Source organism: Oncorhynchus nerka, linkage group LG27, assembly GCF_034236695.1.
Source record: "Oncorhynchus nerka isolate Pitt River linkage group LG27, Oner_Uvic_2.0, whole genome shotgun sequence".
Taxonomy (NCBI): domain Eukaryota; kingdom Metazoa; phylum Chordata; class Actinopteri; order Salmoniformes; family Salmonidae; genus Oncorhynchus; species Oncorhynchus nerka.
The window spans coordinates 9,692,795-9,714,717 of record NC_088422.1 but is presented as its reverse complement, the minus strand read 5'-3'; the positions used below and the strand labels follow the sequence as shown (position 1 = coordinate 9,714,717).

Below are 21,923 nucleotides of genomic sequence, written 5' to 3'. Positions count from 1 at the left end.
TCAATCATTCAAGTGAATAGGATTCACAAGTCAGAAGGTAGACTAGGTGAGTGTGTAGGTCTAGGGGGCCTTACATCTACTGGGTGGATGATTCTCAGGTGTTAGTCCTGTGGTGCTGGGAAAGAAGGAACACGTTTACTTGTTACTTTGAGCCAACTGTTCCTGTTGTGACCTTCCCACAATTGAGGAAGGCATGGTAGCCTAGTGGTTAGAGCGTTGGATTAGTAACCGGAAGGTTGCAAGTTCAAATCCCTGAGCTGTTCTGCCCTTGAACAGGCAGTTAACCCACTAGTTAACCTAGGCCGTCATTGAAAATAAGAATTTGTTCTTAACTTGCCTAGTAAGATAAAAATTAAAGGAAGGACCACTGTCATCAACCTGAGACAAAGATAAAATACTGAAAAGGGTGTATTGACTAGGAACCAAACTTAAGCAAACAGGCCTCAATAGCCCAATAAGAAATGCTGATTTCCGTTGCAAAACCTTTTACAATCACCACTAACCCCGTGGCAGGAAGGGGAAACCCTTTCTGGGTTCATCAGCATTAGAGATTAGCATTCTCTCTATTCCGGCTGTTTGATTGCTGTCTGTGTCCCAAATGGGATCCTTTACCTGATATAGTGCACTACTTTTGACCAGAGCCCTATGTATGGAATAAGGGTGTCATTTGGGGCACAGGTTGTCATTGATATTCCTCAGGGGAAGCAGTATTTGGCTAATTTCTGCAGACGGCTATTTTGGGCATGTTTCAGTGAATGGCATGAATTATTTACAGAATGCCAGTCACAAACAGCATGCTGTCCACACACTGAACATATTGGACAGGTGCTGACTGACCTTGTCATGAAGACCTTCCCTTTGTGGTGCCTGGCAACATACTGTGGGTCTCTACAACGTTCTGAACCGTGTAATGTGGGTCTCTACAACACTCTGAACCGTGTACTGTGGGTCTCTACAACTCTCTGAACCGTGTACTGTGGGTCTCTACTACAACACTCTGAACCGTGTACTGTGGGTCTCTACAACGCTCTGAACCGTGTACTGTGGGTCTCTACAACGCTCTGAACCGTGTAATGTGGGTCTCTACAACGCTCTGAACCGTGTACTGTGGGTCTCTACTACAACACTCTGAATCGTGTACTGTGGGTCTCTACAACACTCTGAACCGTGTACTGTGGGTCTCTACAACGCTCTGAATCGCGTACTGTGGGTCTCTACTACAATGTTCTGAACCGTGTACTGTGGGTCTCTACTACAATGTTCTGAACCGTGTACTGTGGGTCTCTACTACAACACTCTGAACCGTGTACTGTGGGTCTCTACTACAATGTTCTGAACCGTGTACTGTGGGTCTCTACAACGCTCTGAACCGTGTACTGTGGGTCTCTACAATGCTCTGAACCGTGTACTGTGGGTCTCTACTACAACACTCTGAACCGTGTACTGTGGGTCTCTACAACGCTCTGAACCGTGTACTGTGGGTCTCTACTACCCCCCTGTGGTCAACTATGGAACAACAGCCAAGTCCTCATTTCCCCCTCAATATTCCTTGCGCTCGTTCTGTATCTCCCACAAATCTAAAGTCATTGGATTGATGAAGGCACGGGCTAGGTGGAGTTTCCAATACATCACTTATACTAGTCATTGCCATTCTAATCCATGAACGGAAGTGATCATGTGCACACATTAGGAGAGTTTATTGGCACACATCCTTACTCTGCTAACTAACTAGCATATTGAAAGAAAAACAACCATGTCATCCTGAATAGATCAGCATTAATTTATTCAGACAGGCCAGGCCCGAGGCTCCAGACAGGCCAGGCCCGAGGCTCCAGACAGGCCAGGCCCGAGGCTCCAGACAGGCCAGGCCCGAGGCTCCAGACAGGCCAGGCCCGGGGCTCCAGACAGGCCAGGGGCTCCAGACAGGCCAGGCCAGGGGCTCCAGACAGGCCAGGCCAGGGGCTCCAGACAGGCCAGGCCAGAGGCTCCAGACAGGCCAGGCCCGAGGCTCCAGACAGGCCAGGCCCGAGGCTCCAGACAGGCCAGGCCCGAGGCTCCAGACAGGCCAGGCCCGGGGCTCCAGACAGGCCAGGCCAGGGGCTCCAGACAGGCCAGGGGCTCCAGACAGGCCAGGCCAGGGGCTCCAGACAGGCCAGGCCAGGGGCTCCAGACAGGCCAGGCCAGAGGCTCCAGACAGGCCAGGCCCGAGGCTCCAGACAGGCCAGGCCCGAGGCTCCAGACAGGCCAGGCCCGAGGCTCCAGACAGGCAAGGCCCGAGGCTCCAGACAGGTAGGAGACAGAAACAACCGTGGACAAGAAGATTCGCCAAACAGCATTGGTTGATTGTTTTATTTAATTTCAAAACACAAGTGTTGCCTGTTTGTATTATTTTTCTCTCATTTATTTTCTTCTTTTTTTTAGAAAATGGAAAAGAAGTTGCCTTGTACAAACATTTAAAAATGACTAACAGAAAAGAGTCTGTACACATTCTGTAAAGATAGGAGAGGGGATAAGCTCAGAAGAGGGTGATTCATGGTAGAACATTGATCCTCAATCCTACTGTAGCTTTTCTTTTTTTCATTACATTGACCCTTAAGCATGTGACCCCAGATGACCCTGTATAGTTGCACCCCAGGGCAGGAGAGGACAGGTGCGACCCATAGCCAGGCTTGGTGGGCAGCAGCCACACATAGCAGGGGTCCGGTGAGGGAGTCGGTGGAGGTTAAGGGGGACGGGACTGTTGTGCTTCTAGTGACCCATCCAAAACCAGGTATACGCTTTTCTCCATCTTCCCAGAAAGAGAATCCTCCTGACAGTTCTAGCAGGGCTCGGATTTCCTTCCTCGAAAACAGTTCCAACATAATTATCATTGTCGTTATCAACATAATTAAATCAATTATTAATGGATACTTGGTGACAATGCATAATCAGTCATTATTCAGTGCTGTTTTCAGCATTCTGCAACACGGGTGCCAGTGGTTCTCCACCCAGGGACAGAGAGCTTCCTTTAGGCTTGGTTAGACGGAGCAGAGCGGAGCGAGGCCTGGATAGAGCCAGAGCTGGAGGAGAGAATTGTCGGTCAGCAGCCAGGGTGGAGCTGGGCTGGATAGGATAGTGGGGTTAGGAAGTGAGTTACTTGAGAAGTGCTATTTGTTGCCGAGCAGCTCCAGCTGGTCCTGGTACTCTGTGAAGAGCCTCTGGAAACGCAAGTTCTGTCCTATGACAGGCAGCAGCTCTCTCAAGAGGTCCCTCTTCCGCAGGCCCTGGGGACAGACAGATAGGTCAAAGGACAAGTCACACCACATGATCATTTCACTGTGTTTGGATTGGAGCTCATTACTGGAACTCCTATTCTAATTGAGCCTCGACCTCCCATCACGAGGAGTGTTCCTGTAACCAACGCTGTTTGGGACCCTCTCTGGGATTGACCCAATCCCATAAATCACTGTTCTCTCAATCATCATTGCTATTTCATTTGGGATTAGGGATGGGTATTTGAAATGATTTCACTGTTCGAGTACTCTCATTAAATGATTTCACTGTTCAAGTACTCTCATTAAATGATTTCACTGTTCCGAGTACTCTCATTAAATGATTTCACTGTTCGAGTACTCTCATTAAATGATTTCACTGTTCGAGTACTCTCATTAAAATGATTTCACTGCTCGAAGACTCATTAAATTATTTCACTGTTTGAGTACTCTCATTAAATGATTTCAGAGTACTCACAGGATGATTAAAAACAGCTGAAGGAGGCTGTCTCACATTTCAGCCACACCTGTTTTAAATCCAATTCTGTTGCTAAGTATTTACAGGATCTATGCTTGTGTTTTCACAGGAAGCCCCATTCTGTTCTTCTGTCCAATTATTGGTAAGAGCTGACCTGATTGGTCAAAAAATATATTTAAAAAAACGTAATACTTAATTGGGCAGCTTGTTTAAACGCAGGCTAAATGCTGTAGCAATTGAGCCCGGGGGCAAGATTCATTCGGCCCTAGCCGTGCTGCCTTATAGGCACCGTGTTCTGCCTTCTAGGCACCTACCAGGGTTGTCGGCTCCCAGGCACTGCTGGCAGACTTGTGCACTGGTCCCAGTAAGTCTTTACAGAGCTCACGTAGCCGATAATCAGAGCCTGCCAGACAAAACACAAAGGTTAGACAGCAAGAAAAAAACGTAAAGTAAAAGGAAAGTTCCGGATTTTACAACTTAGATGGTTTCCTCATCCTGAAACGAGTCTATGGGCCATGGAGAAACTATAATCCATGGTTCATTTTTCAGCTACTACAGTCTTTAACTTACTTCGGCCACTACCAGCTAACAATCAATGGAAGTGGATGGGACACGTGTGCATGTTAAAAAATAAACTGCCAAATCACATGACCAAATAACGGAGTTGATTTCAGTTCATTTTGTCACACATGCCCCATCCACTTGCATTCCATCCACTTCCTCTATGGGCCCTGGTCTAAAGTAGAAGGGCATAGGTTGTCATGTGGGACACAGTCTGGGCTCACCCTCAGTGACCAGGAAGCGTGCATAGATGAGCAGCCAGTAGTGGTACTCTGTGCTGGAGCGCAGGGTGAGGGCTGAGGCCAGCTGGTTCTCCAGGAAAACCAGGGTCATGCCATGCTGCAGGTGGTGGGGGGTGGACGACAGTCTGGAGGCCAGGCGACCCGCACTGGGAGAGGAAAACAACCACATTAAAACATCGGAAAAATAGGGAAAGGTTTGGCAAAGTTTTCTGGATTAACGTAGTTTCATCATTTTTGAATAGAAAGTTAATGCCACAGTCTACTTGCACATTTACGGTGTAAAAATCACTACAACCAAGCAACGACTGTATCCACAGAGTAGACTGTATCCCGTGACTTCCAAATAGTGACCAACATCATGAACGTCGCTAAACCTTGGAGGAAAACGTCTGGCCATGTTACCACTGGAGACGACGTGACAACACCTCAGGTCAACACAACACCTCCCTACAGTAACGCTAGTTGACATGGTGATCAATATTACAGGCTACTTCTCCCATGGAAATAAACAGCACTTGTTAACTAGTGGCCGCTATTTAATATCTGTTCAAATGTCTGGAAGCCGAAGACATCTTCCCACATCTCACCTCCCATACTGTTACAAAGAAGCAGCCTCAGGGCAGTGGGCGTGGCGTGCAGCCTTCAACGGCAGTGGGCGTGGCGTGCAGCCTTCAACGGCAGTGGGCCCGCGGCGTGCAGCCTTCAACGGCAGTGGGCCCGCGGCGTGCAGCCTTCAACGGCAGTGGGCCCGCGCGTGCAGCCTTCAACGGCAGTGGGCCCGCGGCGTGCAGCCTTCAACGGCAGTGGGCGCGGCGTGCAGCCTTCAACGGCAGTGGGCCCGCGGCGTGCAGCCTTCAACGGCAGTGGGCCCGCGGCGTGCAGCCTTCAACGGCAGTGGGCGTGGCGTGCAGCCTTCAACGGCAGTGGGCGCGGCGTGCAGCCTCAACGGCAGTGGGCGCGGCGTGCAGCCTTCAACGGCAGTGGGCCCGCGGCGTGCAGCCTTCAACGGCAGTGGGCCCGCGGCGTGCAGCCTTCAACGGCAGTGGGCCCGCGGCGTGCAGCCTTCAACGGCAGTGGGCCCGCGGCGTGCAGCCTTCAACGGCAGTGGGCCCGCGGCGTGCAGCCTTCAACGGCAGTGGGCCCGCGGCGTGCAGCCTTCAACGGCAGTGGGCGTGGCGTGCAGCCTTCAACGGCAGTGGGCGTGGCGTGCAGCTTTCAACGGCAGTGGGCGCGGCGTGCAGCCTCAACGGCAGTGGGCGTGGCGTGCAGCCTCAACGGCAGTGGGCGCGGCGTGCAGCCTCAACGGCAGTGGGCGCGGCGTGCAGCCTCAACGGCAGTGGGCGTGGCGTGCAGCCTCAACGGCAGTGGGCGCGGCGTGCAGCCTTCAACGGCAGTGGGCGTGGCGTGCAGCCTCAACGGCAGTGGGCGTGGCGTGCAGCCTCAACGGCAGTGGGCGTGGCGTGCAGCCTCAACGGCAGTGGGCCCGCGGCGTGCAGCCTCAACGGCAGTGGGCGTGGCGTGCAGCCTCAACGGCAGTGGGCGCGGCGTGCAGCCTCAACAGCAGTGGGCGCGGCGTGCAGCCTTCAACGGCAGTAGGCGTGGCGTGCAGCCTTCACGGCAGTGGGCGTGGCGTGCAGCCTCAACGGCAGTGGGCGTGGCGTGCAGCCTTCACGGCAGTGGGCGTGGCGTGCAGCCTCAACGGCAGTGGGCGTGGCGTGCAGCGAGGCAATGCTCATGATCGTTTTGTGTGATACCGTTCCTGCAGTAACTGCAGTCTACAGATTACTGTCAATATGACACAACATGTGAAAATGTCTGAAAACATTTTGAGACAGAAAAGGAAAAACAAGCCTTTTCTTATTGGACGAGTTCAGATAGTACCTCCCCCGGTTTTAGTCTGGTTTCTGAACACGACCCTGCTGTTCACCATTAACATGACATCTACATCTGAACCGTTCAGCTCTTAATCAGAGACCTTCAGCCCCTGGTCTTAATCATGAGTAAATGTGGTGAGTGTCAGTCTGTGTAGGGTGATGTTTCCCTACACTCTGATCTTGGGTCAGTTTAGCATTGTCCCCTCTAATGGTAAGTTGATCCTAGATCATCGTTAACAGTCAAGACTCACTTGAGGTTGTGTCCCTGTGTGAGAGCCAGGGGTCCCTGTGACACAGGTGCATCCTGGGAGGAGATGCAGTTCTTGAAGTCGGCACACTGCACCAGGGAGTCCTGTTTATCTGCGATTAGGTTCCTGACACGCCACAAGATAATTACAAGGGTAATATAGAATGTGTGACTTTCATGATTTCTCTAAAGTAAGTGTAGTGTGTGTGTGTGTGTCTTACCATGTCTCCAGGGAGGAGTTGAAGCAGTAAGACTTCCCATTGGAAAGACCAATGACTGGGACCCCCTGCTGTGTCAGTAAAGACTGGGACACAGTGCATTCTGTGCCTAGGAGAGGAGACAATGAGAGGATGAATACGAGGGAAGAGAGACAGGAGAGGATGAATACGAGGGAAGAGAGACAGGAGAGGATGAATACGAGGGAAGAGAGACAGGAGAGGATGAATACGAGGGAAGAGAGACAGGAGAGGATGAATACGAGGGAAGAGAGACAGGAGAGGATGAATACGAGGGAAGAGAGACAGGAGAGGATGAATACGAGGGAAGAGAGACAGGAGAGGATGAATACGAGGGAAGAGAGACAGGAGAGGATGAATACGAGGGAAGAGAGACAGGAGAGGATGAATACGAGGAAGAGAGACAGGAGAGGATGAATACGAGGGAAGAGAGACAGGAGAGGATGAATACGAGGGAAGAGAGACAGGAGAGGATGAATACGAGGGAAGAGAGACAGGAGAGGATGAATACGAGGGAAGAGAGACAGGAGAGGATGAATACAGGGAGGAGAGACAGGAGAGGATGAATACAGGGAAGAGAGACAGGAGAGGATGAATACAGGGAAGAGAGACAGGAGAGGATGAATACAGGAAGAGAGACAGGAGAGGATGAATACAGGGAAGAAAAACTAAGCTTTAAAAACATATTAGACCGTCAGTACGGTTGAAAGTATAGATTATATCCCAGGCGCTCTGCACAGGTTTGAGTAATAATAACAAAGTCAAGCAGGTGACGACAGCGTGGGAGCCTCCCCCACGGTTCATATTTAAAAGTATGTCAGACCACGCACTGTCTCAGAAAATCTTCTCACCCCAAAAGATTGAGTGACAGGAAAGTACTGACAGTCTTCCAGGAATTCATAGAACCATAGTTATAACGTAGAACAGAAGTTACTAATGTACCTTTGAGACAGTCAGTGCAGATGAAGGTATAGACGACGTCTACCAACAAGGTCACGAGGAACAGCGCTAACCTCCGAGGAACAGCGCTAACCTCCGAGGAGCAGCGCTAACCGCCGAGGAGCAGCGCTAACCGCCGAGGAGCAGCGCTAACCTCCGAGGAGCAGCGCTAACCTCCGAGGAGCAGCGCTAACCTCCGAGGAGCAGCGCTAACCTCCGAGGAGCAGCGCTAACCTCCGAGGAGCAGCGCTAACCTCCGAGGAGCAGCGCTAACCTCCGAGGAGCAGCGCTAACCTCCGAGGAGCAGCGCTAACCTCCGAGGAGCAGCGCTAACCTCCGAGGAGCAGCGCTAACCTCCGAGGAGTAGCGCTAACCTCCGAGGAGTAGCGCTAACCTCCGAGGAGTAGCACTAACCTCCGAGGAGTAGCACTAACCTCCGAGGAATAGCGCTAACCTCTGATTAATGCACCAGTGCCACTGGAAGAATGGTAGAGCCCATGGTGTGGCAGGATGCGACGTCGACCTTGTAAAATCTTGACAACGCGCAGGGCGACAACCAGGTAGCAGCTGCGTATATCTCATTTCAGAGGGACGCCTCTCAGCGTAGCCCAGGATGTGGTGACACTTCTGGTCGAGTGGCATCTCACACCTTCTGGGACAGGGAGCCCTACTCCCTTGTAGGCCTGAGTGATGACATTCACAAGCCAGTGTGAAAGCCTGTGGCTTGGACAATGCAAGGCCTTTTGACTTCCCACCGAAGCACAGAAACAGCTGATCTGACTTCCTGCAGTGCTCCGAGGTTTGCATAGAGCGTATGAGGGAAAGGACTGGACACAGGAGATTAGCTCACTCATCCTCCGCATTCTGGAAAGGATGGGGGCAGTAGGCCACCAATTCAATGGCTTGATTGATGTGAAGGGCTGATAAAACCCTTAGGTAAAAAGGCTGGCTTGAGCCATAAGGTCGCACCTAGGTCATCTGCCTTCTATCGTAGGTAGACCGGGCTCATAAAGAGCTCACTCACCTTTCGCTGATGAAATAGCTAAAGAGGAAAGCTCCTCTGCATGCTTGAAAGGAAGTTAAGTCCGATAATAGCAGGATCGCAGCTGATCAGTAGAGGGTCGGGCACTTCAGATGCCACACCCATAGCTGTAGTTGGTCTGGGCTGGGATGCCATAACCTGCATTCCAACTGAACGCAGCTCCTGTCTGTGAGGGAACTGCCATGGCTCTCCCTCCAAAAGAATGAGGGTTGGAAACCAGGGTTCACTGGCCATCTGGGGGGGGGAGACCTTGTGCAGCGTTGCTAAGATCGGGGGGGGGGGGGGCCTCTGGCCATGTGTGGGCTAAGGTGTCCAAGCCCAGGGGGCTCTTGAACTCTGAACAAGGTGGTAGACTTCTTGTCGCGGGGGAACGGCAGCAGTTTGGAACAGCACGAGAACCTGTTCGCCTCATAGCGAACATCCCACTGCTCCCTCTGGTTCTCCCTCGGGCCGAAGAGCAGTCTGTTCTCTGTTCATGAACGCAAACGCCTGAAGAGATGCGTCATTCAGGTTGCAGAAGTCCGGGTCTGCGCGCTGCGGCTGGAGCATCCTGTTCTGTGCTAACATGAGCACTGAGGTCTGGGGCAGACGTCACATCTTTCAGGGCTTCATCTGGAGAGAGCATTAGCTCTGCTATGCATTCATCCACCTTAGGCTTATGGTCCAGCCCATGTTGTTTTGCGTCGCGCTTGGCAGATAGCGTCCTACTGTCCTTGCCGTGGTGGGCAAGGGCCCGCGGGTCAGACCAGCATCTCCGAAGCTCCTTAAGAACAGACGGTGAAGGTGTCGCTGCCTGGGCCTTCTTAAAGAATGGGTTAGCTGCAGGGGGCTGTTGCTTGAGGGTCATCAAACTCTAGCCTAGCTAAGGCAGCACACGCAGGACTGTGCATAGTGAGGCAGAGCTTCCTTATGACTCCTCCTCCTTTGGCATTGAGACTGAATAGATCCACAGTGGTTGGCACCTCCCTCATCACGTTGGGCGTGTCGTTATCCTGGTCACTACAGTGCTGGTTGGATGCCCAAGTGGACAGCAGATCATCATCTCAGCTATCGAGTCCTCTGTTGCGTCGCCTGTACGGCAGTGAGCAAGAGGGGGCCCGACTTGGGGGGCTTGAAGGAATGCAAAAGCTTTTTAGTAGCTCCTTCTTAGAAGAGAAGGAATCTGCCTTCTGTTTGAGGCTTTAATTAAAAAAAATATATATATTTTTTTTACAGTGGTTGGGGGTGGTTGCCATCGGTTTTGTTTCTGGTGGCCCTGGGTGGGTCCTGGCAAACAACACTGGTAAATTATTTGTGAAAATCAGGCCCTCTTCGCTTCCCTCACCTTCACAGGCAGGATGGTGCAGTTAACGCAGGGGTGAGACAGATGGCCAACGGATCATGACCGTCTTTAACCTGTAGTTCAGCTCCACAAGAGGATCAGCCATGCATACCCAGCATCACAGTGCTCTCGGAGCTCAGAATGTAAACAAAATAAATCATAAAATATAAATATTTCTTATACAATACACTGATTCAGCAAATTAACTAATATAATAGTAACCGAAGACTGTATTACAACAGCTACCACAATACACAGGAAGGGTAGAGAGCTACAATAATCTGGCAGGCGTAACGGATGTGAAACGGCTAGCTTAGTTAGCGGTGGAATAGTGCGCGCTAAATAGCGTTTCAATCGGTGACGTCACTTGCTCTGAGACCTTGAAGTAGTGGTTCCCCTTGCTCTGCAAGGGCCGTGGCTTTTGTGGAGCGATGGGTAACGATGCTTCGAGGGGTGACTGTTGTTGATGTGTGCAGAGGGTCCCTGGTTCGCGCCTGGGTATGGGCGAGGGGACGGTCTAAAGTTATACTGTTACACAGGCGATGTAAACATGGCTGGAATATGAGCTGTAACATATTTAAATGTATGCTTATTTATGCAAAATACGCACGAATGGCAGTCATTTTGTAAGGCAAGCTGACAACACACAGTGGCAGCTAGTTTATTAAACTGGCAAGCTAGCTTGTGTGGCTAGCTTGTGATACCAAGCGTGTGTAGCTAGCCTGTGACACCAAGCGTGTGTAGCTAGCGTGTGATAAGGGGAGAGGGATACCAGGGGAGAGAGATGCCTAGGGGAGGCAAACTGAATCGCATGTCATACAGTTGGCTAGGCTAACAAACTTTCATAGATGTGGTTATCTAGGAAAGTGACCCGTTCGAGTTTTATATACAGTCTTGGCCAAAAGTTGAGAATGACACAAATATAAAATTTCACAAAGTCTGCTGCCTCAGTTTGTATGATGGCAATTTGCATATACTCCAGAATGTTATGAAGAGTGATCAGATGAATTGCAATTAATTGCAAAGTCCCCGTTTGCCATGCAAATGAACTGAATCCCCCAAAAACATTTCCACTGCATTTCAGCCCTGCCACAAAAAGACCAGCTGACAGCATGTCAGTGATAGTCTCGTTAACACAGGTGTGAGTGTTGACGAGGACAAGGCTGGAGATCACTCTGACATGCTGATTGAGTTTGAATAACAGACTGGAAGCTTCAAAGGGAGGGTGGTGCTTGGAATCTTTGTTCTTCTGTCAACCATGGTTACCTGCAAGGAAACACGTGCCGCCATCATTGCTTTGCACAAAAAGGGCTTCACAGGCAAGGATATTGCTGCCAGTAAGATTGCACCTAAATCAACCATTTATCGGATCATCAAGAACTTCAAGGAGAGCGGTTCAATTGTTGTGAAGAAGGCTTCAGGGCACCCAAGAAAGTCCAGCAAGCGCCAGAACCGTCTCCTAAAGTTGATTCAGCTGCGGGATTGGGGCACCACCAGTACAGAGCTTGCTCAGGAATGGCAGCAGGCAGGTGTGAGAGTATCTGCACGCACAGTGAGGTGAAGACTTTTGGAGGATGGCCTGGTGTCAAGAAGGGCAGCAAAGAAGCCACTTCTCTCCAGGAAAAACATCAGGGACAGACTGATATTCTGTAAAAGGTACAGGGATTGGACTGCTGAGGACTGAGGTAAAGTCATTTTCTCTGATGAATCTCCTTTCCGATTGTTTGGGGCATCCGGAAAAAAGCTTGTCCGGAGAAGACAAGGTGAGCGCTACCATCAGTCATATGTCATGCCAACATTAAAGCATCCTGAGACCATTCATGTGTGGGGTTGCTTCTCAGCCAAGGGACTGGGCCCACTCACAATTTTGCCTAAGAACACAGCCATGAATAAAGAATGGTACCAACACATCCTCCGAGAGCAACTTCTCCCAACCATCCAGGAACAGTTTGGTGACGAACAATGCCATTTCCAGCATGATGGAGCACCTTGCCATAAGGCAAAAGTGATAACTAAGTGGCTCGGGGAACAAAACATCGATATTTTGGGTCCATGGCCAGGAAACTCCCCAGATATTAATCCCATTGAGAACTTGTGGTCAATCCTCAAGAGGCGGGTGGACAAACAAAACCCCACAATTCTGACAAACTCCAAGCATTGGTTATGCAACAATGGGCTGCCATCAGTCAGGATGTGGCCCAGAAGTTAATTGACAGCATGCTAGGGTGGATTGCAGAGAGGTCTTGAAAAAGAATGGTCAACACCGCAAATATTGACTCTTTGCATCAACTTCAATGTAATTGTCAATAAAATCCTTTGACACGTATGAAATGCTTATTAATTAATTATACTTCAGTATTCCATAGTAACAGCTGACAAAAATATCTAAAGACACTGAAGCAGCAAACTTTGTGGAAATTCATATTTGTGTCATTCTCAAAACTTTTGGCCACGACTGTAGTTGAAGGATGACTAACGTTAGTGCCTGGTGGCCTTGATAACGTTAGTGCCTGGTGGCCTTGATAACGTTAGTGCCTGGTGGCCTTGATAACGTTAGTGCCTGGTGGCCTTGATAACGTTAGTGCCTGGTGGCCTTGATAACGTTAGTGCCTGGTGGCCGTGATAACGTTAGTGCCTGGTGGCCGTGATAACGTTAGTGCCTGGTGGCCGTGATAACGTTAGTGCCTGGTGGCCTTGATAACGTTAGTGCCTGGTGGCCTTGATAACGTTAGTGCCTGGTGGCCTTGATAACGTTAGTGCCTGGTGGCCTTGATAACGAGCACAGCAGTGGAGGATATCTTGACAAGATTAGCACCGGAGTACGGTGGCCAACACACACACTAGCTGGTGGGCTAAATCAACACAAGACAAGGAAGCCCGAAATCCTCAGATAAAAAGGGCTAGGTTGGGGAGAGCTGTCACACAGCCTCGGAGGGCGAATTTCACACTCTGATCCACAGGTCTCAGGCTGTTGGTCACAGACTGACAGGACACACAACTCACACAGAGTTTAGTTTACCATACTGGGACTTGGGAAGATGCAAACTGAAAAACAGGAGCAGTGGACCAGTCCATCTGCGTGATATGCTACGCTAACTTTGGGAGAAGTAATAAGACAATGTTCTGTCGTACGGTTGTATATGAACTGCAGCCCCCCCACAGGCACCCCCTCCCCCGCAGGCAGCGCCCCCCACCCACACGCTGTCACGTAACCGGCAGGACTCTGTTGTTGATACTCAACCTGCGCTGGGATATTATCCATACTTTCAACCGACGGTCTGAAAGGTGAAAGGCTTGAAGTAGAACTCCTCTCACCTGATAAAATGGTCTGCAAAGATTCATTCTTCACCACGGCACTCTGTTTTTGGACATCCCTGTAGAGAAGAACAAGGTGGAGAAGACAGAACACTTCTCAATTATTTTTCATTAAAAAATAAAAATAAACTTTTATTTAACTAGGCAAGTCAGTTAAAAACAAAATTCTCATTTACAATGATGTACTCAATGTATGGCCCTGTCCAGAGGTGGGGTGGTGGTGGGGTAGTGGGATAGTGGGGTGGTGGTGGGGTAGTGGGGTGGTGGGATGGTGGTGGGGTAGTGGTGGGGTAGTGGTGGGGTAGTGGGGTGGTGGTGGGGTAGTGGGGTGGCAGTGGGGTAGTGGGGTGGCGGTGGGGTAGTGGGGTGGTGGTGGTGGTGGGGTGGTGGTGGGGTAGTGGGGTGGTGGTGGGGTAGTGGGGTGGTGGTGGGGTAGTGGGGTGGTGGTGGGGTGGTGGTGGGGTGGTGGTGGGGTGGTGGTGGGGTGGCGGGGTGGTGGTAGGCTGAATAAATACAACAATAGGTCTAATTAAAAGAACAGTGATGAAGGAAGTGAAAAATGCTGGGCAGAGCATGACCAGAGCATGACCAGAGCACCTAGGGGAAACTTCCCATCAGAGCAGCAGCCTAGATGGTGCATCTCAATAGGTTTTGTCACGTCAATACGTGTGTGTGTGTGTGTGTGTGTCACGGGGCTCTCTCTCACCAGACAGAGAGGGTGGCGCAGGCGGTCAAGGCCATGACGTAGAAGCCTGAGCAGTGCAGGGCGGACATGGGCGCGGGCAGCAGGATGGCGGGTAGTAGGCGGCGGCCACACGCCGAAAACACAGACAACATGCGGTCCTCGCATGCCACTGCCACCACATCACTGGGAGAGGAGAGGAGGAGAGAGACACGCCTTACGGTGTAAATAAAGCTTTAACAGTTGCTCATTACCACAGTTGGAATGGAAGCTAAATCCCCCTATAAAAACAGCACAGTCAACTCCAAAGACTTTAAAGCTGAGAAGCGCATTAGAGGAAGCAGCACCACAGGCAGCCCCAGGCATATTGTTATGGTTTACTTTGTTAACCCATTACAGTCGAAGCCCCGTCGAAAGGAAGTCTGTTCTCAAGTGCCTCTCCTATATCTGAGATAAGATCAGCAAACATTTGTTTCTAGTAAGCTATATGGATTTTTTTATTTTTAAGAAGGTCATACCAAGGGTCATGTTGTTATTTGATTTAGAATTTTAAGACCCCTTGAAGGATAACAATAACAAACAAAAAATGATTAAGAAAATGTTTATTTAGTTTCTTTGACCTTACTGAAATTAGCCCGTACAAACACATTGAAAAACAGATTCACTACATGGAACAATAGATAGTCCCCCCCAAACAAAAAATCAAAAGGATGTTTGTTCTGAAGTGTAGGTCCTATATCTGAGCGATATAAGAAAGATCCCCCCGGGTATTTAACTCCTTATTTGGGGCTAAACAGTCTCCATATCTACTTGCATTCATTTTTCAACTAGAGCAACACATGTATCTGTTTGTGACAGTCTCACCTTTCCACAGAGGCCCAAACTGTTCCCTACAGACAGAAGTTGTCAGATTGGCTGTACCAACTTCAGACGAGTCCTAAGACTCTTGTGGGGGGGGGACACCATTGACCGTGAGAGTCTCATCTTTTCATAGAGGGGTCGTAATAGTTTAGGCCATACCGTTTGGATGCCTTTGTCTCATGGTTGGAACTCCACCAGTCCCTTCACTAAGCTGGTGGACAGCGTTAGTAGCTATTATGTTATTGGTTATTCAGCTGTGCTGTTGAATAATAGTTCAACCATCATATACTGTATTTCTTTACGCCTCATGGTCAGACATACACCGCCTCTAGCTCTGTCACTTTTCACCGCAGATAAGGAAGTGCAACGTTGGCGGATGTTTTTATTATGCTAATTATACTGAACAGGTGTGGCGTATCAAGAAGCTGATTAAACAGCATGATCATTACACAGCAGCACCTCGTGCTGGGGGACAATAAAAGGCCAGTTGTCACACAACACAATGCCACAGATGTCTCAAGTTGAGGGAGTGTGTAATGGGCATGCTGACTGTAGGAATGTCCACCCGAGATGTTGCTAGAGAATTACGTGTTCATTTCTCTACCATAAGCCACCTCCAATGTCGTTTTAAAGAATTTGGCAGTACATCCAACCGGCCTCGCAACCGCAGACCACGTGTAACCACGCTAGCCGTGGACCTCCACATCTGGCTTCTTCACCTGCGGGATCGTCTGAGACCAGACACCCAGACAACTGATGAAACTGAGGAGTATTTCTGTCTAATGAAGCTCTTTTGTGACTGTCCTGGCTCCCCAGTGGGTGGGCCTGATTGGCTGGCCTGGCTCCCCAGTGGGTGGGCCTACGCCCTCCCAAGGCCCACCCAAAGCTGCACCCCCACCCCGTGTCATATGAAATCCATAGATTAGAGCCTCATTTATTTATTTCAATTGATTGATTTGCTTATATGAACTGCAACTCAGTAAATTTGTTGAAATAATTGCATGTTGCGTTTATATTTTTGTTCAGTATAGATTTCCGCAGGGGCACGGACTCCAGGAGGTTAAACAGAGAAGAGGAGCTATAAGATCTGCTGTTCAATCACAAGTGCAATGACGTCCCCCAAAAATATTTGTTTGAAGTAGTCTTTGTTGTCGTAATACCGCAAACGGATATAGCAGTTTCATTGCTACGGATTCCAGCTTTTACCCTTCACACTCGTACCTGTATACAGGTTGAAAATGACAGATTTGGGCACTAATAAGCTCAGAAATCAAAAAGTAGTGGCTGTACAGTAACATGCTGTACATGACGTCATAGCTCAGTTGCTGTACAGTAACATGCTATACATGACATCATAGCTTAGTGACTGTACAGTAACATGCTATAAATGACATCATAGCTTAGTGACTGTACAGTAACATGTTATATATGACATCATAGCTCAGTCACTAGAGTAACATGTTATATATGACATCATAGCTCAGTGACTGTACAGTAACATGTTATATATGACATCATAGCTCAGTCACTAGAGTAACATGTTATATATGACATCATAGCTCAGTGTCTGTACAGTAACATGCTATAAATGACATCATAGCTCAGTGTCTGTACAGTAACATGTTATATATGACATCATAGCTCAGTCACTAGAGTAACATGTTATATATGACATCATAGCTCAGTCACTAGAGTAACATGTTATATATGACATCATAGCTCAGTCACTAGAGTAACATGTTATATATGACATCATAGCTCAGTGTCTGTACAGTAACATGTTATATATGACATCATAGCTCAGTGACTGTACAGTAACATGCTATACATGACATCATAGCTCAGTGACTGTACAGTAACATGCTATACATGACATCATAGCTCAGTGACTGTACAGTAACATGCTATACATGACATCATAGCTCAGTGACGGTACATTAACATGCTATACATGACATCATAGCTCAGTGACTGTACAGTAACATGCTATACATGACATCATAGCTCAGTGACTGTACAGTAACATGCTATACATGACATCATAGCTCAGTGACTGTACAGTAACATGCTATACATGACATCATAGCTCAGTGACTGTACAGTAACATGCTATATATGACATCATAGCTCAGTGACTGTACAGTAACATGCTATACATGACATCATAGCTCAGTGACTGTACAGTAACATGCTATACATGACATCATAGCTCAGTGACTGTACAGTAACATGCTATACATGACATCATAGCTCAGTGACTGTACAGTAACATGCTATACATGACATCATAGCTCAGTGACTGTACAGTAACATGCTATACATGACATCATAGCTCAGTGACTGTACAGTAACATGCTATAAATGACATCATAGCTCAGTGACTACAGTAACATTCTATACATGACATCATAGCTCAGTGACTACAGTAACATGCTATAAATGACATCATAGCTCAGTGTCTGTACAGTAACATGCTACAGATGACATCATAGCTCAGTGACTGTACAGTAACATGCTATAAATGACATCATAGCTCAGTGACTACAGTAACATTCTATACATGACATCATAGCTCAGTGTCTGTACAGTAACATGCTATACATGACATCATAGCTCAGTGTCTGTACAGTAACATGCTACAGATGACATCATAGCTCAGTGACTGTACAGTAACATGCTATAGATGACATCATAGCTCAGTGACTGTACAGTAACATGCTATAAATGACATCATAGCTCAGTGACTACAGTAACATTCTATACATGACATCATAGCTCAGTGTCTGTACAGTAACATGCTATACATGACATCATAGCTCAGTGACTGTACAGTAACATGCTATATATGACATCATAGCTCAGGCTCTGCGCTTCACAGCTCTGTTTGGGTTTTGACTGACAGATGTTCTGAACTTGAGCACCTCAAGCCACAAGAAGTGGTCACCATCCCTCCCACTAATTTTGCAACTTTTGCTTTTTCTGTTGTCTGAGGGAAATGCTGTAAATTAAGAGGACTCTATGTAATTTCTAAGATGAGACATTGAGGATCAGAATAAATACCACTGATGTGATACAAGCCAAACACCTGTGAGTCCAAATGTGCACTTCACATTTCCATATCATTAAACTAATACATACAGTGTCACCGTTTATGATCACTTTGTTTGATGTAATAGTTACAAGATGACATGGCGTCATACCCTGGGTTGTTTTAAACAAAATGAGCCCGTTTGTCTATTGTGAAGAAAAATCGCTGCGGAACAAGATTCCAGCTACGTAAGCTTAACTTTCTGAACATTCGAGACGTGTAGTCCACTTGTCATTCCAATCTCCTTTGCATTAGCGTAGCCTCTTCTGTAGCCTGTCAACTATGTGTCTGTCTATCCCTGTTCTCTCCTCTCTGCACAGACCATACAAACGCTCCACTCCGCGTGGCCGCGGCCACTCTAATCTGGTGGTCCCAGCGCGCACGACCCACGTGGAGTTCCAGGTCTCCGGTAGCCTCTGGAACTGCCGATCTGCGGCCAACAAGGCAGAGTTCATCTCAGCCTATGCCTCCCTCCAGTCCCTTGACTTCTTGGCACTGACGGAAACATGGATCACCACAGATAACACTGCTACTCCTACTGCTCTCTCTTCGTCCGCCCACGTGTTCTCGCACACCCCGAGAGCTTCTGGTCAGCGGGGTGGTGGCACCGGGATCCTCATCTCTCCCAAGTGGTCATTCTCTCTTTCTCCCCTTACCCATCTGTCTATCGCCTCCTTTGAATTCCATGCTGTCACAGTTACCAGCCCTTTCAAGCTTAACATCCTTATCATTTATCGCCCTCCAGGTTCCCTCGGAGAGTTCATCAATGAGCTTGATGCCTTGATAAGCTTCTTTCCTGAGGACGGCTCACCTCTCACAGTTCTGGGCGACTTTAACCTCCCCACGTCTACCTTTGACTCATTCCTCTCTGCCTCCTTCTTTCCACTCCTCTCCTCTTTTGACCTCACCCTCTCACCTTCCCCCTCTACTCACAAGGCAGGCAATACGCTCGACCTCATCTTTACTAGATGCTGTTCTTCCACTAACCTCACTGCAACTCCCTCCAAGTCTCCGACCACTACCTTGTATCCTTTTCCCTCTTGCTCTCATCCAACACTTCCCACACTGCCCCTACTCGGATGGTATCGCGCCGTCCCAATCTTCGCTCTCTCTCCCCCCGCTACTCTCTCCTCTTCCATCCTATCATCTCTTCCCTCTGCTCAAACCTTCTCCAACCTATCTCCTGATTCTGCCTCCTCAACCCTCCTCTCCTCCCTTTCTGCATCCCTTGATTCTCTATGTCCCCTATCCTCCAGGCCGGCTCGGTCCTCCCCTCCTGCTCCGTGGCTCGACGACTCATTGCGAGCTCACAGAACAGGGCTCCGGGCAGCCGAGCGGAAATGGAGGAAAACTCGCCTCCCTGCGGACCTGGCATCCTTTCACTCCCTCCTCTCTACATTTTCCTCTTCTATCTCTGCTGCTAAAGCCACTTTCTACCACTCTAAATTCCAAGCATCTGCCTCTAACCCTAGGAAGCTCTTTGCCACCTTCTCCTCCCTCCTGAATCCTCCTCCCCCTCCCCCCTCCTCCCTCTCTGCAGATGACTTCGTCAACCATTTTGAAAAGAAGGTCGACGACATCCGATCCTCGTTTGCTAAGTCAAACGACACCGCTGGTTCTGCTCACACTGCCCTACCCTGTGCTCTGACCTCTTTCTCCCCTCTCTCTCCAGATGAAATCTCGCGTCTTGTGACGGCCGGCCGCCCAACAACCTGCCCGCTTGACCCTATTCCCTCCTCTCTTCTCCAGACCATTTCCGGAGACCTTCTCCCTTACCTCACCTCGCTCATCAACTCATCCCTGACCGCTGGCTACGTCCCTTCTGTCTTCAAGAGAGCGAGAGTTGCACCCCTTCTGAAAAAACCTACACTCGATCCCTCCGATGTCAACAACTACAGACCAGTATCCCTTCTTTCTTTTCTCTCCAAAACTCTTGAACGTGCCGTCCTTGGCCAGCTCTCCCGCTATCTCTCTCAGAATGACCTTCTTGATCCAAATCAGTCAGGTTTCAAGACTAGTCATTCAACTGAGACTGCTCTTCTCTGTATCACGGAGGCCCTCCGCACTGCTAAAGCTAACTCTCTCTCCTCTGCTCTCATCCTTCTAGACCTATCGGCTGCCTTCGATACTGTGAACCATCAGATCCTCCTCTCCACCCTCTCCGAGTTGGGCATCTCCCGGCGCGGCCCACGCTTGGATTGCGTCCTACCTGACAGGTCGCTCCTACCAGGTGGCGTGGCGAGAATCTGTCTCCTCACCACGCGCTCTCACCACTGGCGTCCCCCAGGGCTCTGTTCTAGGCCCTCTCCTATTCTCGCTATACACCAAGTCACTTGGCTCTGTCATAACCTCACATGGTCTCTCCTATCATTGCTATGCAGACGACACACAATTAATCTTCTCCTTTCCCCCTTCTGATGACCAGGTGGCGAATCGCATCTCTGCATGTCTGGCAGACATATCAGTGTGGATGACGGATCACCACCTCAAGCTGAACCTCGGCAAGACGGAGCTGCTCTTCCTCCCGGGAAGGACTGCCCATTCCATGATCTCGCCATCACGGTTGACAACTCCATTGTGTCCTCCTCCCAGAGCGCTAAGAACCTTGGCGTGATCCTGGACAACACCCTGTCGTTCTCAACTAACATCAAGGCGGTGGCCCGTTCTTGTAGGTTCATGCTCTACAACATCCGCAGAGTACGACCCTGCCTCACACAGGAAGCAGCGCAGGTCCTAATCCAGGCACTTGTCATCTCCCGTCTGGATTACTGCAACTCGCTGTTGGCTGGGCTCCCTGCCTGTGCCATTAAACCCCTACAACTCATCCAGAACGCCGCAGCCCGTCTGGTGTTCAACCTTCCCAAGTTCTCTCACGTCACCCCGCTCCTCCGCTTTCTCCACTGGCTTCCAGTTGAAGCTCGCATCCGCTACAAGACCATGGTGCTTGCCTACGGAGCTGTGAGGGGAACGGCACCTCAGTACCTCCAGGCTCTGATCAGGCCCTACACCCAAACAAGGGCACTGCGTTCATCCACCTCTGGCCTGCTCGCCTCCCTACCACTGAGGAAGTACAGTTCCTGCGCAGCCCAGTCAAAACTGTTCGCTGCTCTGGCCCCCCAATGGTGGAACAAACTCCCTCACGACGCCAGGACAGCGGAGTCAATCACCACCTTCCGGAGACACCTGAAACCCCACCTCTTTCAGGAATACCTAGGATAGGATAAAGTAATCCTTCTCACCCCCTTAAAAGATTTAGATGCACTATTGTAAAGTGGCTGTTCCACTGGATGTCTTAAGGTGAACGCACCAATTTGTAAGTCGCTCTGGATAAGAGCGTCTGCTAAATGACTTAAATGTAAATGTAAACAAGGCGCCTGAATACACCCATGATTATTTTCTATGTGCAGGAAAATTATGATCCGTTTGCATCGTGAACGCCTAACACGAAGATAATATTTTATAACGAGTCATGTTGGCAATAGAACAAAGCTTTCAAATGACGCCGACCTGAACCAGATAGCGATTTATAAAACGTTTCTGGATTGCGTAAACAACCGTAGCTGTGTGATGGAGGGGGACACAGAGCTGTGTTCCAAACAAAACAAATGCAAGTGTGCACTTAGTTCCTCAACGGCACAGCTAGGAGAGTTTAAAAAAAACAGCTTATAGTTGAAGACTGTTCCTTGAGTCATAAAAGTGCATTGAAATGACTTAGGACCTGTGCACACTTTGTAGAGGTGTGTGGCCTCTTGGAGAGACCAGTTAGTCCTTTCACTCAAACACAGG

General features: G+C 49.3%; 1 protein-coding gene across 1 annotated transcript in view; it reads right to left on the bottom strand.

Annotated features, from left to right (window-relative positions):
* Positions 1-2,330: 2,330 nt before the first annotated feature.
* LOC115111238 (protein HIRA) overlaps positions 2,331-21,923 on the bottom strand; it is a 59,579-nt gene continuing 39,986 nt past the window's right edge. The window contains exons 19-25 of the mRNA XM_029637099.2: positions 14,213-14,374; positions 13,507-13,565; positions 6,875-6,980; positions 6,658-6,780; positions 4,515-4,678; positions 4,044-4,132; positions 2,331-3,263 (exon numbers count right to left, since the gene is read on the bottom strand). Of these exons, the coding sequence (XP_029492959.2) occupies positions 3,147-3,263; positions 4,044-4,132; positions 4,515-4,678; positions 6,658-6,780; positions 6,875-6,980; positions 13,507-13,565; positions 14,213-14,374 (820 nt within the window). The 3' untranslated portion in view covers positions 2,331-3,146. The remainder of the gene's footprint in view (positions 3,264-4,043; positions 4,133-4,514; positions 4,679-6,657; positions 6,781-6,874; positions 6,981-13,506; positions 13,566-14,212; positions 14,375-21,923) is intronic.